At 35.6% G+C, this 19,768-nt stretch overlaps 1 protein-coding gene across 1 annotated transcript in view; it reads left to right on the top strand.

Moving 5' to 3' along the window:
• SLC44A5 (solute carrier family 44 member 5) overlaps positions 1-19,768 on the top strand; it is a 352,752-nt gene that overhangs the window by 305,332 nt on the left and 27,652 nt on the right. Inside the window, exons 8-13 of the mRNA XM_059899408.1 lie at positions 1,330-1,453; positions 2,930-3,013; positions 5,939-6,051; positions 13,880-14,011; positions 17,535-17,634; positions 19,657-19,749. Coding sequence (XP_059755391.1) covers positions 1,330-1,453; positions 2,930-3,013; positions 5,939-6,051; positions 13,880-14,011; positions 17,535-17,634; positions 19,657-19,749 — 646 coding nt within the window. The remainder of the gene's footprint in view (positions 1-1,329; positions 1,454-2,929; positions 3,014-5,938; positions 6,052-13,879; positions 14,012-17,534; positions 17,635-19,656; positions 19,750-19,768) is intronic.

Below are 19,768 nucleotides of genomic sequence, written 5' to 3'. Positions count from 1 at the left end.
CACAGAAAGGAAGAAGGGAAGGCAGGAGAGAACCTGGGCCTGTAAACCAAGGGAAGAGAGTTTTAAAAGGCAGGGGTTGTCTCCCATGTCAAAGACTCATTCAACAGAAAGTTAATTCATTCAACAGCAGATACTTACTGAGTTCCACTATGTACCAAGCACTGTGCTAGGTAATGGGTTCAAGCAGGATGAAGACTGAAAAAGATTTGGAGGTTTTGGCAACTAGGAGGTCACTGGGATCACTGGGAGGCTAATTTGCATGGAGAGGTGGAGACAGAAATACGGTTTGGATTGAGAGAGAATGGAAGCATCTGGTAGAGGCTACTATGTCAGATTTGCCAGGGAAGAGCAGGAGAGAGAGAGGGCACTGAAGCAGTCACCCCGATTGTAAATGCTACGGAAGATGAAGGTAGGTAGATCAGACCATTTTAAGCCAGGAAAGTCAGGAAAAGCTTTACAAAGACATATTTCTTCTTTCTCTATTTCAGCTGCTTTCATATTTTCAGGTTTACACTCCATACGAACCCATGCAAGTCTGTGATACTTCTTGTAAGAAAAAATATAAAAATTATCTATTTCTGATTGCTCCTCCCTCTTCATTTAAAATTGGGGTTTTAAAACATTTTTAGTAATAAAGATTTGTAAAGAGGCAAGGATTCTGTATAATTAAAAATAAGCACATAGAAGATTGAATGGTAAATTAACTCTTATCAGAAATGCTAGTTTTCAAAGTGTGGGCCATTTTTGATAGCTTTAGAATTCCCATTTCCAGCCCCTCTTAAAAAAAACTTGTAAATAAGCTGGAATAGAGACAAATTATTCAGACTTTGTAAATAAAAATTCAATTGTCTTAGTAACCTAAAATTTGAGCTGATTCTTATTTCCCAAGGAAGTGTTCACTAAACTCTGGTTTTCAAGGTTTCATTCAAGGAGTATCTAAGAATTTTGTAAAATAACAAAATAAATTCATCCAATCATTCAAGTAAATATAGCCTTTTTATTAAAATGTGTTTACCATGAGTGAGAGGTTATCAGTATTACTCTTATAAAACCTGTGCTGTGTGTCCTTCTTATGGCTACTTGATGAATATACCATGTATAAAATAATCAGCAAGTTTAAATGTAGCTTCAGATTATGATCGTATTTGCTTTCCATGTCAGTCTTAGAATCATCAGAAAGTCTGATTATCAAGTAATGGGCAATTATCTATATTCAGCAATTTATACATTGTCTAGTAAGAATTTGATTATAAATAACAGAAGGCTTAAGAAAGGGAGGACATCATGAAGGAGGAAAGTGATTATCATAATTTTAATTTATTTTTACAGATCTCCAGAGATGTTTCCCTGACTTTTCTACTAAAAATGGCACTTTAACAGTAGGAAATAAGACAGTGTTTGAAGATGGAAGTGGAAAGACAAGAAATGCTGTAGAACTCAGGGCAGCTGCAAAGTATGTTGTTTACACTCCCATTTTCAATTTTGATGCATCCCATTATTGTCCCCAAACTAAAACTTCCATTAAGTTAAGGGTTATGGAGGAAGAATTATGTATTATTCTGAAATATCCATGTCACTGTGGATTAGAGAACTCGGTATGTGTTCATTAAGAAAGCCAAGTAAAAGAGAAAGCAGAATGAATTTGAAAGAACAAGTATGTTTTTCAAAATGGTTAAGTCTTTCATTATCAACAGGTATAGAAATGAGACATCAGGAAACAGATTGCAAGACCTAAGTATAATTTACTTTTGAATAAGCATAATTTTAAAAACCCATGCTTTTTTAAAGCACCATTTTAAAAAAATGACTGAAGTAATAAAACTGCTAGATATTTTAAAGGGAAGGGGGCCTTAAGAAAGGTGAAACAACCATGATGCTGCTCTGTCAGTACAGTGTCGAATTTCTATGGACTAACTACAGGGAAGTGAATTTTCTGTTTCCCTTGGCTGTATACATCATGGTGTTCCACGTTATTGGGAAATACAATTCCCTGGGTGCACACAGACTTGTATGTGCACAAATATAAACACACAGAGTACCATTTCATAGCTTAGTTGTTGAATTTGAAGTAAAAAAATAAAGGCATTGTAAAAAATTTATTGTTCTGTCTCAAAAGATTTTAGCAGTCCGAGTAGGACAGTGCAGTTCCTGTGTGTTTAGAATATGATAGCAACATGGATGAATTTCACAAATACAAAGCTATGTGAAAGAAATCATAAAGTAATAGTACAATTCCATTGATGAAAAATTTTGAAGTAAGCACAACTAAATTAAATTACCCTATGATGCATATATAAATGGTACAACTAAAAAGAAAACTAGGAAATTATTATCACAAAAGTCAGGATTACGGTTAACTTTAGGGGAAGGGGGAGGTGTTGTAATTGGGGCACATGGGGGAAAGGAATGACTACGCTGTAGTTACTAAGTATGTTCACTTTGATAATTCATCAAACTGGATGCTAACGATTGGTGCACTTTTCTGTATGTGCCTCTTTGTGCCTTCCTGCTACAGAGCTGTCAGAAGATTAAGAAGGGGAATTAAATATCATATTCATTCTTGGCTCTATGGATTTTATATTGGCTCTATGGATTTTATAAGTTAAAAGCTGATCTTACCATCTAAATTCATGCCTTATAGTGAGGCTCCTGCAACACTGAGGGTGTGTTGCATGTGTTGGAGAGGGGTCTGATTATCGCTCTTGGAAGCCATGTTCCGTCTGCGTGCAGCTATAGCTGGCTACCTTTGCAGGTTTACCAAAGTGGCACCTCATGTATTGTTGTGGCTAGGAAATGAGTCACTAGTGATAAATGGTTTCTAAAAATATGCTTAGAACTGCAGCTTCCAAATCCCTTTTATCATAACAAGAACATTTCTGTTTAGTGGTAGTCAAAAAATAATTGATTTTTTTTCCTTCTTTGAATTCAGTGGTATCAATAAAGTCCTTGATGCAAGGGCAATTGGAGTGAAAGTGTTTGAAGACTATGCAACAACGTGGTATTGGATTCTCATGTAAGTGAAAGCTTAGGTGTTTCTTCTCCAGCCCCAATCTGATTTTATCTTTGTAAAATTTCTTTCTTCAAATTCCCCATTCATAGTCATGAATAAAAGGTTGACTTGGATTTCAGTTCCTGCCACTTTCTTTTTCAGACAGAGTGAAGATGAGGCAAAGATATTTGGAAATCTGCCCACTGGTAGCAGAAAGTTATAAGAATGTAAATTTAATTTTATTAAATCACTAGTAAAAGTCCTCTTATAAACATATACTTCAAGTCATGCGGGGCCATATCTGTGGTATGTTTGCTTTTCATCACACGATACAGTGGATGCAGTGTTATTTCTCTGGTACTCATTTGTCCTCCCCTTGACCTCCAAAGGATTAGTCTTATTTTTTAACACAGCCCTTCCACATAATGTTTCTTATCATCAGCATCAAAGTCACTGTACTTAAGAGAAGCTGAAAAAGACATTTGAAGGGAGGAGGAGATTTTAAATTTCCATACATAAGATTTGCATTTCTGAAACATAAAGGAAAATGTAGTCACTCTTCTGGAGCAGGTACATGTTTTGATATGCCTAAGGCTGTCATTACTATCTGGCTCTTGTGTCACCTTCTTGTACCCTAAGTACCCTAAAAGCATCTATGATTCTCTGGTGGTCAAAGAATAAAGTGAAAACTTCTTCAGATACTTACAAAGCCCCTTACAATCTGGCCCAACTTAGTTTCCCAGATTTATCTCCATCCATGTTTCTGGATTAACCCTATGTTCTAAACACATCAAATAGCATGCCCGTCCCCGGACTGTCAAACCCCCATGTTTTTGCACATTCTGTTCTCTTTCCTAGCATATCCTTCCTTGTGTCCTGGGCAACCCCATCTCATTATTTAAAATCAGCTTTTGTGTCATCTATGATGTCTTTCTTGACTTCCCCAGCTATAGTAAATTACTTGCCCCTCTGTGTTCCTCATAGTCATTGTGTGTGTGTGTGTGTGTGTGTGTACGTGTGTACATACCTATATATAAACACACATACCTGTCTTCCATATAGCACCACCGTCTTGTGTTTTATTTACCTGACTCTTTCCCTCTGATAAACTATGAACTCTTTACCATGGTAACTATGTCTAACTCATCTTTATTTTCCTAACTCCTGGTATGGTTCTTGGACCATAGAGATGCATAGAAAATGTGGAACAGTTATAAAAATACTAGGGGAACAAGATAGACATATTTAACTATAAGGTGCTTAATAAAGTCAAAATTGCACTGTGTGTAAAATACTAGTGAGTAGTTTTTGGAGCTATAAAACTAGATAGTTTTATCAGATTTTACTCATTTTGATGCTTTGTCTTACACAATTACAGTAATTATTTTCAGTGTGTATTTCAGGATATATCTCCATAGCAGAGATTGTAGTCTATACTTGACAGGAAACTGGTGCCCCTATTGTCAGACCCAAATATCACTAGATAATTTCTATGTTTTTCCTTTGTTTTGGCTTTCCCACTCTTACCTGAAAAAAGTGTAAATTATGATAGATTCTCCTGCCCTCCTCACTCCCAACACACACACTGAAATACTCTCTACCCAGGGACTAAACACCTAGAACTGCTAGAACATAAACTACACCTCCCTTTATTTTCAACTCTTCTGTTCTCATCTATTTTATACATATAAAGCAAAAGACTGACATGCTGGGACTTAGTTTATTCAGTTAGAATTTTTATGCGGCAATTAAAAACACACAACAGAAAAAAAAAAACAAAAAAAAAACCACACAACAGTAAAGAGCTATATTTCTTTTCTTCCCCCCCCGACCTTTTTTAATAACCCCCTTGGACTATGCCACAGAATAATTCTTCAACTATGTTGAATATTTCAGCATTAAAGTATCTGTGATTTTTAAAAGGGAATGGCTTCTGAAGTTAAAAGCACAGGCTCTGCAAGACTGTGAGCTGAGGGGGCACTCTGATACATGCTGTCATCTATCCAGTGACAGTATTATTAATATTTTCTTTTTAAAGATAATATTTGAAGACAATAAACTCAATAAATGTGCCAGGCTCTGTCTGTTTGGAAACTTGCAGATATCACCAGTGGTGTCAGTTCTTAATAGAAGCATCAGCCAAATTTCCAATCTTAGTGAGTTCTCTTTGATGAAATTACCTAGAAGAATCCAATATGACTTTAACCTGGATATATGGCGGGGGTGAAGAAGTACCTCTAGTAGCTCAATCAAACCCCAGTAAGAAATTAAAACAGAAGGAAAATATTCGTGCTGTTGATTGGTTGATAAAGTTGCATGGCCCAGGAGACACAGGAGCCTTATCACGGCTCCAAATAATGGCCCACAGATCACTGGGAACCTGAAATAAATGTCTAGTGAGGTTAGACATCACAAACGATTAGAGATAATTAGACCAGAATGATAATGACTGCAAAATCATGGATTCAGGAACTGTGTGGGGCAGTTATTTTGCTTGTCTTTCTGCCCTAAGATTGTTCCCTTACCGCTAGAGTGTTACATTACATAAGGTTTTCATTAGTCACCAGGTAGATAGAACAAGAACAGCACAATTTCCTCATGGATATGCTTTATCCATGCTTTTTATCCTTGGTGGGTAAGTGTGAAGGAAAAAAATAGGACTGTGGCAGATAGGAACTGTGGTTTTTCCTGGAACAACTATTGATACTGAACTTCAGTTTACCTAGGCACAAAATTGATTCATGTGTAAAGTCCCTGATGGTCCTACGCTTTCACATGATAATCTTAACAGCAAAAATTATTTATACTTTTTAACATTATAAATGTTTCTATAGCCAGGTAAAATAATCAAGAATCATTTTGAATAGAAAAAAGTGTTGTCTTGCTGTGCTCATTCTGCTATGTTTAGCACACTGGCCCACTGTGTTTGCTGTGCATTTTTTCCTCCAGTGGCCTGACTATTGCCATGCTCCTCAGTTGGATGTTTGTGATACTCCTGCGGTTCACGGCCGGCTTCCTCTTCTGGCTCTTCACCTTTGGTGTGATTGGGATTATAGCTTATGGTAGGTATTACCCTCTTAAAATCACCAAATATCAAAATAATCTTTTTCTTTTCAGTCCCCATTATCAATCACCAGAAAGCATTTTCCTTGCAGTGAGTTTAATTATTCCCCTCCAAAAGTTGTTAAATTGAGAAAAATTATTTAATTTTGCATATATTGTCTCTATTATTTCTTCTTTATCTTGGAAAAAAAAAAGTGCTATCAGAAAGTTCTACTCTTTTTCTCTACCAGCCTTTGGTCTCATGCCTCATGGGTATTAAGAAGGAGGTGAAAAGAATCCCTTTTAAGTTAATGAAAAATATTTCAGACAATTTCTTTGAACCCTTTAACTTTTCTATCTGATCAAAGGCCAGGTCTGCATTGTTACAGAAGTGTGATTGATCTGTTTTCCTCTTTCAACTTGAACTTTTAATCCAGGTACTGTCACACATTTTAATAATTGGCCAGTACTCCATAATGAGGCATCACCCTCTAGAGGCAAGTATTCTGAATCACACATTGGATGGAGAGTTACTTTATTTCAAGGTTGAACTCTAATTATTAACTCAATCCTGCCAAATGCAGTACAGGTAAAATGCAAACACTAAAAAAGGAATTAAAGTCTCTCCTAACGAACAGTATAGCACTTATGGCAGCTTCTTCTCAGTCTTCTAATAAATGTATGGGCCAATATATGAATGTTTGAGAGGTTTCTATCCAAAAGAATGATTTCTGCTACAACACCATTTAGATTGACAATGAGATTTTATGGTCACAGATACCAAAAATAACAATTTCCTATTTTTGTCACTCAAAGAAGAGCTTTAAACATGTCAGTATTAGAAACCAGCAGAATCCGCAAAATCTGTAGCTAACTTGGGTTCCAATCCCAGCTCCATAATTGAACTGGGAGATTTTGGAAAATTTTAATGATTATAAGCCTCAGTTTCCTTATCCATAACATCAGCACAATAATGGTATCTCCATCTCACAAGACTGTGAGTGTAAAATGAGACAATGAATATAAAGATCTTAGAACAGTCCCTGGAATACAGCAAACACTCAGCATGTCTTGGGGTATTGTTATTATCCTGCTCGTTATCCTCATTAAGTTTCTAGACAATTGTTCACGTCTTTCCAGGTATTATTCCTTATCTGCTCTTCCTGTGCAGCTGCCGGTGAAGAGGTGGGTCAGTCTGGTAGAGGAATGCAAGAATTGCTGTCCTCTAATCTGAAACTCCCAAGAAAGCTTTTTGTCTAAAAGTCGTTTTTTGTTTTCCTCCTTGGAGCTCAAAATATCCCCTTTCCTTTGCCATCTTAGAGGTTGAGCATATGAACAATTCTCATTGACCAGAACAAATTAAGAGATATATAGGGGAGGCCATATAACACCATGGTTACAAATATGTATTTGGAGTTTGTAAAAGGCACAGTTCTAGAATCATCACATATTAATTGTGTGATTCTCTGCAAGTACATAGTGTCTCTAATTCATAGTTTCCTCAACTGTATAATAGGAATCTGTGAGTGTTAATAAATAATGTATATAAAGTACTTAGAGAGCTGCCTAACACATAGTAATTGTTCAGTAAATGGTACCTATTATTTTGTTATTATGCAGGAATATTATTGAGGAAAGAGGACTTGAAGCCCAGGGAACATACTTTTAAAAACAAACAAACAAACACTAGGACAGGAGTGAGAAAGCAATGGAAAAATAAATTGGAAAACACTGCTGAGATTTTCACATCCACCAGTATGGAGGAATTAATAACCTGAAGGGTCCTCTTGCTATGAAATAATGGCATAAAATAGTATTGTATTGTTTTGTGTAATGTATTTTTTTGATGAGCTTACCAGAAGTAAAGGAAATCTACCCAAAAGGAAAACCATTTTAAACCCACAAACTAAAATGTGGGGAACTGAGCAGGAAGCACATATGAAATTATGGGCGGACCATACCAGGGCTACAATCAGGACACTTAGAGCCAGCAGAAGAGTAGAGGGTCAGACCTGAAACTCCTGGAGTAGGTCTGGGATCCTGGAAAACTTATAAAGTGACCCCAGTTTGGTAGTACCCTTTTGTTGCCAACAGAAACAAATATAAATCCCCTCTAGATGAAAGCACCTTCAATTCAGATCACCAGGTTTCCACAGATTAAAATGAACAAACTATCAGTTGCAATCAAAGATTGCCAAACATGCAAGGAAATGGTCTTTTGCAAGAAACAAAAGAGGGCTTCCCTGGTGGTGCAGTGGTTAAGAATCTACGACACAAGTTCGAGCCTTGGTCTGGGAAGATCCCACATGCTGCGGAGCAACTAAGCCTGTGCGCCACAACTAGTAAGCCTGTGCTCTAGAGTCCACAAGCCACAACTACTGAAGCCTGTGCGCCTAGAGCCCATGCTCTGCAACAAGAGAAGCCACTGCAATGAGAAGCCCGTGCACCACAACGAAGAGTAGTCCCCTCTCACCACAACTAGAGAAAACCTGTGCACAGCAATGAAGACCCAACGCAGCCAAAAAACATATATAAGATAAATAAATCCAACGCAGCCAAAAAACATATATAAGATAAATAAATTTATATTAAAAAAAAACAAAAGAAACTATAAACATCAGATTGAGGCCTCCAAGAATTCAGATATGGATTGATACAGAACATGAGATAATCATGTATAAAATGTTTAAGAATTAAAAATACAATTAAAAAAAAAAGAAATCATAAAAAATATCCAGGCATACATGGAGATGAACCAAATAGAACTTTTCAAAACAAAGCAATACTGTGTTAGATTAAAAATTAAATTGATAAGTTAAATAGTAAAATAGAGAATTAATGAACTGAAAGATGAACCTCTGAAATAATTACTCAGAATACAGCAGAATGTGACAAGAGGACAAAATATGATTGTGTGGTTAAGAGAGATAGAGAATAGATTGAGAAGGGCCTAAAATATATCAACATATTTGAAAGGTATTGGCTGAGAATTTTCTAGAACTGATGAAAGATATAAATTCAAAGATACAGGAAACTCTAATTATACCAAGGAGAGTAAGGGAAGTGACACCCATATCTAGTTGTACTTTCTTTTATTTGTTCAGTCAACAAATATTAGTTGAGCAGCTGCTGTGTAACAGGCACTATTCTAGGCTCTTGAGAAAGAACAGTAAACAAAAAGACAAACGTTCTAACTTTCCTGATACTTATAGCCTAAGCAAATTTTCTATTAGAAGGTGATTCTTGCCATGAAAAAAAGAAAAAGTAGAATAGATAAAGGGGGATTGAGAGTATCACGGTAGGGCAAGGAGAGCAAATTGCAGTATTAGTAGGGTAGGCCTTTTTGAGAAGAGGTCTGAGAAAACACTTGAAGGAGGCAATGGAGTTAGCCATTGGAGATAAAGGAAAAGTTCCAGACAGTGAGTACAGCTAGCGCAAAGTCCTGAAGGTGTTGAAGAAATGGCTAGAATGCTTGTGTGGATGAGTGTACTGAGTAAAGGGGAGAATAGGAGATGAGGTCATAGAATTTATGGAGGGCCAGAGACTTATAGATTATTGTAAGATCTTGCTTTTTACTCTGAGTGAAATGGGGAGGCAAGGTAGGGTTTTGAGTAGAGAAGGGATATGAAATGATGACAGCTTTAGCCCCTGTGTTGAGAAGAGACCATAGTGAGGCAAGAGAAGAAGCAATGAGATCAGTGAATAGGTTACTGCAGTAATTCATGTGCCAAATGAGGGAAGCTCAGACCAAGGTGGTAGCAATAAGGATGGGCATATAGGTTTTTAATGTAGAACCAACCGAATTTCCTGATGGATTGAATGCAGTTCAAAAGAGAGTGTGAGGAGTCAAGAATGACTTCTAAGGTTTTAATCCAAGCAACTGGAGAGATGGAGTTGACATCAACTGAGATAGGGAAGGTTTGAGTGGAGCAAGGTTCTAAACCTTTTGGTTTAGAAAAGGGATTGATCAGAAGTATAATTTTGAACATGTTGAGTTTGAGATGTTTATTAGGCATTAAAGTGGAGATGTCAAGTAGGCAGTTGAATATACAGTCTGGAGTTAGAAAGAGAGAGTTAGCCTAAAGAAATATAGTTAGGAGTCAGCAGCACTAGAGCCATGAGACTGGCTGAGATTACCCCAAAAAATAGGTATACGTAGAGATGTGGACCAAAGACTGAGCTCAGAGGTCCTCCAACATTAATAGGTCAGGGAGAAGAGAAGGGACCAGCAAAGACAACTGAGGAAAAACAGGTTTTTTAAAAAACTAAAAGCAGGTGATGTTATAGAAGCCAAGTTAAAAAGTAGCAACAACAACAAACAACAACAAAAGCGGAGGGAGTGATAAACCATGTCATATGGGGCTGATAGGTCAAGAAAGATGAGAATTGAGAAACTGAGACTAGACCTTGGATTTAGAAATGTGATGAGATCATTGGTAATCTGATGAGGGCAGTTTTGGTAGAATAATGAGAAAGAAAAGTCTGGTTAGAGTGGATTGAAAGAGGATGGGAGGAGAGGAACTGCAGATAGACAATATAGATGGCTATTTGGGAGAGTTTTATTGCAGTGGGGAGTAATTGGGCAGTGGATTGGGGGAAGAGTGTCAAAAGTAGAATATCTTTTGTTTTATTCTTTAAGATGTGAGAAAGAACAACATGCTTGTATACTGTTCGGAATGACCCATTAGAGAGCAAGAAATTAATGATGTAAAAGAAAGAAATTGTTGTGAAACTTCAGAAGACCAAAGACAAAAGATTTTTTTTTTTGGCTGTGTTGGGTCTTCGTTTCTGTGCAAGGGCTTTCTCCAGTTGCGGTGAGCGGGGGCCACTCTTCATTGCGGTGCGCGGGCCTCTTACTGTCGCGGCCTCTCCCGTTGCGGAGCACAGGCTCCAGACGCGCAGGCTCAGTAGTTGTGGCTCATGGGCTTAGTTGCTCCGTGGCATGTGGGATCTTCCCAGACCAGGGCTCGAACCCGTGTCCCCTGCATTGGCAGGCAGATTCTTAACCACTGCGCCACCAAGGAAGCCCAAGACAAAAGATTTTTAAAACAACTGGAGAGAAAAGACAGATCATATACAAAGGAACAATTAGGCTGAAGCAGACTTTTTTTTTTTAATTATAAAATTTTTTATTTATTTTTATTTTTGGCTGCATTGAGTCTTCGTTGCTGTGTGTGGGCTTTCTCTAGTTGCGTCGAACGCGGGCTACTCTTTATTGCAGTGCGCAGGCTTCTCATTGCGGTGGTTTCTCTTGTTTTGAAGCATGGGCTCTAGGTGCGCAGGCTTCAGTAGTTGTGGCACGTGGGCTCAGTAGTTGTGGCTCGCAGGCTCTAGAGCGCAGGCTCAGTAGTTGTGGTGCATGGGCTTAGTTGCTCCGTGGCATGTGGGATCTTCCCAGACCAGGGATCAAACCCGTGTCCCCTTCATTGGCAGGCGGATTCTTAACCACTGCGCCACCAGGGAAGTCCCTGAAGCAGACTTTTTGACAGCAACAAAAGAACTAGAATAATACCTTCAAAGAGCTAAGAAAAAATAACAGTCAACCTACAGCTGTACACCCAGCAAAACTATCTTTCAAGAATAAGAGTAACATAAAGATATTTTAAGATAAGTAAAAACCAGAGTTTACAAATAGACATATACTAAAGGAATGCCTACTTCAAGAAGGAAAATGATTCCACAAAAATGTATGAGATGCATGAAAGAATGATGAGCAAAGAAAATGAATTGGTAAATGTATAGGTAGAGCTTAACAACCTTTGTATAAAATAATGATAATATCCAATTTTTTGAGGTCTAACTGTACATAAATAAAATACAGAGGAATAATCAGCCTGGGGTGATTATTGAGTAATCTAAGTTTCTTGTATTTCCTTGTGTTGACTTTAGACTTGGTTAGTAAGTACACATAGTCAATTTTCAAGGGTAATTTATTCTAAAAACAGAGAAGACATCTCTGAACCAGTAGAGGGGAAAAATAGAATATAAGTAAACGAACAAAAACTGATCAAATTTTAAAGGACAAGAATTGGAAGAAAAGAAGTACAGATACAAAGTGGAACAGGAAAAGCAAAAAGTAAGAAGGTTGAAAAATAAATATAGCAATACATTAAATATAAATTTATTAAGCTCATCATTTAGAATACAGAGATTGTCAGGTCAGATTAAGATATAAATATACAAATTGGAGCTGTGCTATTTACATAAGTTGCACAAAACATAAGGAAACTGGAAGTTTCAAAGTGAAGGGATAGATAAAAATATACTAGCAATCATTAACCAAAAGAAAGCTGCAATAGCCATAATAATATCAGACAAAATAGATTTTGGAATGAAAAGCATTGCTAGGGATATAAAGGATACAATTTACTAAAAAGATATACTAATTCTAAACATGTATGCATCTAAAAATAGCCTCAAAAGTCAGAGAACTATAAGAATTAATAATAAATCAATAAATAATAAATATGGGATATAAATACCCCTTAAGGAGATATTTCAACATATCTTTCTGCTCAAATAAGAGAATAATAAGTACAGGATTCAGAATAATTGTTCTTTGGCAGGGAGAGGCAGTAGGTATGACAGGATGAAACTCAGGTAGAAGAAAAATTTTTATTTTGTGTAATTAGAGCAAAATTAGCATGATAAAATCTTAAGATGGGTGATGCATTCATATGTGTTTATTTTACTTTATGCTTTAACACCAACATCTGCATTACATATAATTTTGTATGTATCAAATATTCCATAAAGCATTTTTAAAGCAATTTTTTAAAATTCACAGGGAAAGCAGTGCCTAAAAGGAAGGGATTTATCTTATATTTCTTTGAGAAACAACTGTCCTTTCTAATTTAGTTTTTTGTCTTTCCATGGGCCATACCCTCTCACCTTGTATCTAGGAAAAAAACCAGTTAGTTTACAGTTAGAAGTTTTAAAAGCTATTTTCCTCATTATTGCTAGAACATATCCAATGGACCTAATCCAGACCCATGGGTCATTAAAATAAATAGGGCTCTTAACTCTGTTTTTTACTCCCACTTTATCTAGACCATGTGAAAAGTCATATACAGTTTGAAACACAGAGTCTTGGGGAAAATACAGTAAGTCCACGTTTGCCTTGCCTGGACGCAATCTTTGATAAGAATATGCTTTTAGATAGTTCCATCAAGACATTCCTTCACCATCAAAAAGATTTCACAAGGGCTTTTTTCAACTTAAATAATTTTTAAAATTTGCTTTTTAAATAGATTATATGTTAAAAGATAAAAAGTTTATACAGTGAAAATTTTCCTTCTCATTCTATTCCTTAGTCACCAAGTCTCCCACCCTGGAAGCAAAAAATATTGTATTTCTATGTATCCTCCCAGAGATACTTTATGTGTGTATAAGAAAATATATATAGTTCTTACTTCTTATATGAATTATAGCATATTTTTATATCATCTTGTACTTTTCTTTTTTCCACTTAACAAAACATCTAGTGATCATTCACTAACACTACACTTTCTCCTCTTTATATGGAAATGCAGTGTTCTACTGTACAAATATACCATAATTTTTTTAACCAGTCGCTATTGATGGACATTAAGGTTGTTTCTAGTTAAAAGGTCATTTAAAGCCAGATGTTGCCACAGTCATCCAGACAAATACTGAAAACATTTATATTGAATACAATAGCACATTTAGACTATTAGATGCACATAAAATATTTACTGTGAAATATGAATCTTGCCTTTGTAAAAATGACCATGCTAATCAATTTCATGTAGATATGTGTTATAAGTGTATAGCTTATATTTCAGAAAATAACATTTTATATTAGTCTACTTTTCTCTCCTTTTCAAGGAATATGGCACTGTTACCGGGAATACAGCAGTCTTCAGGGACAGCCAGATTCTCACTTAACTGTATATCACATCGGGATTCAGACTGATATAAGCATGTACTTTCAACTGAAACAAACATGGTTCGCATTTAGTGAGTGGATTTTAAAAACTTGTTTGTTAAAATTGTAATAACAAGAAAGCATCTTTTTGTGTAAAGGAAAATTTGGGTTGGTATAACTTGTTAAATATACTTATTGCTAATGTCATTAAAGTAAGTGTGTCTATAATAATACTAGCTACAATAAATGGAAAAGTCATTGAGGGGAATTTATTATATAATCTAGGAAAATGTTACTTTACAATGATCTCAAGCTATTTGCCTTCAACTTAAAATGGGTTGGATATAGACGTTTATAGCCATTAATCTGATATCCAAGAAAGGTATTTTAAAAGGAAAAAAATGCTTGATTTTTCAAACTTGTTTTTAAAAATAGAAAAAGGAAAAAGAAAAATAAGAAACAACAAATTTTTCATAGCAGGATTTTTAAACAACTTATTATAGAATTGGAATAATAAGTAACTGAAAAGAAATTTACATTTTAAAATGTTTATTTAGATTCAGTTAGTTAAGGGTAATATTAACAAAATTTTAAAAAGCTACATGATTTCAGAGATGGCTTTAATCCTATATTTCTAGAATGGTTTTATTATACTATTCCTTGCACTTTACAGAGATTCATGTTATTTATTCAAGATTTTAAAGATGATTTATAATTACATGGTGCTTTAGAAATATTTCATCTTCATATATTGTTGAAGTTAGAGAGCCAGGGAAGACAAGTTTGAGGATGCCTGGTAAGAAGCCCAGAGGTAGCCTAAGAGGGGGGCAGTATCTTGGAGAGGATCATGATTCCGGCATGGATCCCATCACCGTAAATCTGAAAACTTAATTTTGCCACTTCACCCAAAAGTCATCAGGGACAGGCTCAGAACATGCCACCAGAGTGCCTTTTTATTCGTTAAAACTATTAGGGTACTCTCTCTGTGACCAGAATACAGACATATATCCCACCTAGGACAGTGCTTTCCTGGGGTCAAGGCATATGGGGAATAAGATTACTAATGGGAAAGATTTTTAGCAGAGACCCTTGGATAGTCTTGAGAGATGTTTTCTTCAGGCTCATGCCAATCCTGATGACCTAGCCCTGCTGCACAGAAGCCCCCAACAGATTCCTTTGTCTGCCAAATTCAGTTTTTCTCTGTTCCTTGGATAGTGCTAGATCAAAATGCCAAATTCTTGCTCTTTCGGTTCCCATTTCTAGCCCCCATGCAGCTAATTCCCTTCACATAACACATTATTTTTTCAAATATGTTTCAGAAGAACTTCACTGATAGCCATTTTTTTTAACTATAAAAATCAGGCGTCTTAGAACTTACATCCTCATTACTTTTTCTGAATTTGAGTGATTCCATATCTCCTCAGCAGTCCAGTTACTGTTATCTGTCATTTCTAAAGATGACAAATCTCATCCATTATGTATTGAAACCTCTAGTTTTACTCTCAGATGGATCTTAGTTACAGGTTCTATGGTCATCCCGCTGCTGTCTCTTAAGGACCTTCAACACAAAAATCATTGAGATGATCAGAATCTGCCATTGGAAAAGCTGAGAGGTACTTTGAGGAAAAAACAGAGCTTGCTTTTATTTTCAAGTCTAGCAATACTTATCTTTCCTCAAATGAGTGTTAGCTTTCACAACGCATTTAGCAGACATTAATTGATTACTTGCTCTGTGTTTGATGAAATCCTAGGCACCAGAGACAAGGGTGTACGTATGAAATTATACTAATTGACAGAAACACTAAAAATATGCAGTTATACATGCAAAAATTATAATTTTTATGAGTCTGGGATTGTGTTAGGAGATGGTTCTATTCTCATTTCTATTAATTATCCCAGCCTCCTTGGTAAAGTTAGATTTATACCAGCTTCTCTATAGGGGCTTAAAAATATGTTTCTATTGTTTGCTCTTGCTCAAACAAAAGGAGGGAATATAATATATAAATTCAAAAGACAGTTAAATTTCTCTAATATAACCATTTAAAATATGTAATTTTGTAAAGGTACAAATTTAATATGCAATGTTCTTTTTCAATGCAATATCAGAACATAAAGTGACTGATATATTTCATATTCTTAAGTTTGTCCAAAGAAGATAATGATTTTAGGTTAATATGGCTATACTCCACAATTTTGGACTCAGTTTAGTTTTAAGAGAATCACATTTGCATAAAAACATAAATACATCGTTTAACTAAAAGAAGATGTAGTAGCGAGATGATACGTTACTAAGATCCTCCCACATCTCTGGGTTAACTGATCTCTACTTACTTGGAGATACTAACTGAAGTGTGATTTATCATCCGAATCTCAGTGTTATAACAATAGAATGAAATAATGAGTGCCCTATCACTGGAAGTGTTCAGACATGAGCGGAATAACTATCTAGCAAGAATGTTAGAACGGATTCTTTCATGGGTAGGAATTATTTAACTTTCCAGTAAGTTTCTTTTATAATTTCAGATTTTGTTATTAGCAGTACTATATTTCCTTAATTTAGGATCCACACCTTTTCACTTTTTAACATCTCTGAGGTCAGGATGCATTTTATAATCAATGAATAGACATTTAATAAAGGATTTCTTTACTTTTCCTAAAAGGATATTACTAAATTGAAGGCATGTCTTAGAATTGAGGAAATATAGTAATTAGGACTGTTTGGCTTTAAGTAAAAAGAAACAAAGGAACAAGCTGGAGGCAAGGCAGGGGTATTTATTCTAAGAATATAGAAGTGTCTCACCAAACTCAAAGTAGCAGAAAAGCAGCTGGACTTTCAGGTGTATGTGGATCCAGAAAACAAAAATCCAAAAAGGAGCCAAGATTTCCTCCACTTGCTCTCTTTCTTTACACATATACATTTTATTCTTTCTTTGCAGGTTCTCTTACTTCACATAAAGATGGGTTTTACACAGTTTATTAAATGTGTGTAACTCTTAGTTCAAGAGGTTTATAAACTTCAATTCAAAACTGAACTAGATTCCCTTAATTCTAATTCTGAGACTTTTATGACACAACTTGGGTTGGGTTTACACTCTGATTTCATCAATGGCAGCCGTGATAGGTGGAGTGTGAAACTTAAAATGTGGCATCTCAGAACCCACCCCGTCCATCAGCAAGATCAATTAATTAAGAGGCATTGTGAGTGGGGAGGCAGCCCAGAATTTTTCTTCTGTAATGATTCTCTTACTCAAAGGAGTGAAAGTGAAAACATCTAAAATAGAGTTGCCTAAAGCAGCCCTTCCTTCCTTCCATGCCTGTTTTCTCATTTCTACCAATGGTGTGAAATGTTTCCATAGATAAAATGAAGCCTGTCCAACTGAGTTGTTTAAACTCCAGCTAAAAGTTTTAATCTAGATTTTTTAAAGCGTTTCTGGGAGGTTTTGAAAGCGAATTTCTAAAACTGGCATTTTTGGAGAGGTAGCACTGCTTAAATTATGAAGTGTCAGAATTGGCAGAAATAATCATGAAGATCAGTCCTAACTTTTGCAGAGAAAGTTTGCTTTTTGGATTGATTTGCATCGTACACTATTTTTTTTTTTTTTTCCCTGTTTAAAGTGATAATACTCTGCATCCTTGAAGTGTTCATCATCCTCATGCTGATCTTCCTCAGGGACCGAATCCGCATCTCCATTGCCCTGCTGAAGGAGGGGAGCAAGTAAGGCCTTGATGGAGAAACTCATATACTGTATATCAATCAGTCATATTGGTCACTGCTTATTTGTAGATGCCCCAGACTATTTTCCCTTTAAGATGGCTTGTTAAATCTGCCTTCCATTCAAGAAGACTTGTTCAAGTTCAGACTCTGCCACATATTAAAAACTTCATGCTAACAAATCTTTCAAAATCCCCAAACCTCAATTATCATAGGGTAAAATAAAGCTAAAACCCGTGTATTCTATGCACTAGCACTTTTTTTTTTTAACACCAAATATATGTTAGGAGGATAACTTATGTGAAAGTAAGTGAGAAAGTGCTATATAAAAGTTAGTTATGTTATATTATTCCCATACTGAGTCATATGTTAATATTAATGGTTGAGATCATTTGCAGAACTTTAAATCACCATAACTCTATAAAGTCAATTATGTGCTCTTGCTAGTTTTGTATAAGTAACAAAATTTGCCAGTAGACAGAATAATTGGTCCTAGCACTACCAGACTATACGTTTTGTATCTACAGCTCTCAATTCAGGAACATTTTATACCCAGAGCCATTTGTATTTTAAAATGCTACAGAATAAACACAATTTTTCATAAAATTCATGTTGTGAGGTAATAACACCTACAGTTTCTAAACTATTCCAAAAGGTCACTTGAGGATAATACTTAAAACTTTTGAATAATGCATGGAAACAGCAAGGAAAGGGTTACTACAAAGTAACATGTTCTCTGTTTAGAACGATGGAAACTGAGGTGTTAATGACCAAGGACAAAATTATTTTAAATAGTCTTTAAGGATTGTTTTAACAAAATCATCATCTATAATAATAATAGTGCCACCTAAAGCCAGTGTTTGAAATAGTTAACAAGCAGTTTGTTAAATTAAACTCTCTCCTTCCCACAATAACTGAAGCCCTATCATTAGCCACTGAAAACTACTGATTTGCTGGGTTATTTCTTAAATAATATGATATTGTACAATTCATTTATCCCACTGCTATGCCTCTAAATGTGTGTGTGTGTATGTTAAAGGGCAATTACTACTGTGACTGGTTAATAATTTTTTTCAAGGGAAAATAAGAGCTGGAATAAATGGGCTTGAGAATACAGGGTAAACATAGGGATGCCCAATAATTCACTCAACAGCAGTGTCTGGGGAAAAGAGAGAATAGCATAGCCCAAATAGTGAGGTGGAGAAGGTAACAAATACAAAAATGAATCTAAAATGTGTCAATGCATTAAGAGTGGAAATAGTTCCATCATAGTTCTCAGTGGCTATATCAAACAGCATAGGGTTAATTCAGTATCATATGCTGAAAAGATTATAGGGCAACTAGGATATGAATATTTTAGAAACCATATCTTAGGAGGAAATATCAAAAGAATTACTACCCTGGAGAATAAAAGAATAATGAGTTACTTGAAGGGTTGCTGTATGGAAAAGGTGGTCATTTCTTCTCCAGAAGGTAGTGGATGTGAATTACATGCAGGCAGATAAGGAAGAACTTTCTAATAGTTTGGTTGTTAAGAAAATAGAATAAGCTGTGTCATATAAAAGTAAGTTCCTTTCACTCAATGAGATTACCAGAGACTAATGAACATGTTTTGAAGATAGTTCAGAAGGGATGCTTAAATTAGGGATGGATTCTCACATTTGATCAGATGATCTTCAAGGTCCTCTCTAATTTTAAAAGTCTAAGGAAAAGGGAGAAATACCATGATTATAATGCATCAAATATTTATGCGTCAGATAGAAATAACCAAAGAGGAGAAGGTTTGGGGAACTTTTGGCAGGAATCAAACATGAGCATTGGAAGAATGCCTCTAACTTGCTAAACATGAATAAATAAAATTTTAAAACCAACTAAGTATACACCAGCAAAAAAGAGCTGATGGTTATTACCACTGTTCTTAGAATGAATTCAGTCAAAGGCTTATTTCTAGTTCTAACAGATAAAATTTTAATTGAGAAATTATAACTGGATCATTTTCAGTTTCAACTATTTGTTTTATTTTAGAGCCATTGGATACATCCCTACTACCTTAATTTATCCAGTTTTAACTTTCATTTTCCTCTCAATCTGCATTTCCTACTGGGCTGTGATAGCAGTGTATCCTTCGGTAATTGAC

This window comes from Balaenoptera ricei, chromosome 1 (genome assembly GCF_028023285.1).
Source record: "Balaenoptera ricei isolate mBalRic1 chromosome 1, mBalRic1.hap2, whole genome shotgun sequence".
Lineage (NCBI taxonomy): Eukaryota > Metazoa > Chordata > Mammalia > Artiodactyla > Balaenopteridae > Balaenoptera > Balaenoptera ricei.
Note: the sequence above shows the minus strand (reverse complement) of the source record. Positions and strands in the feature narration are given on the sequence as shown.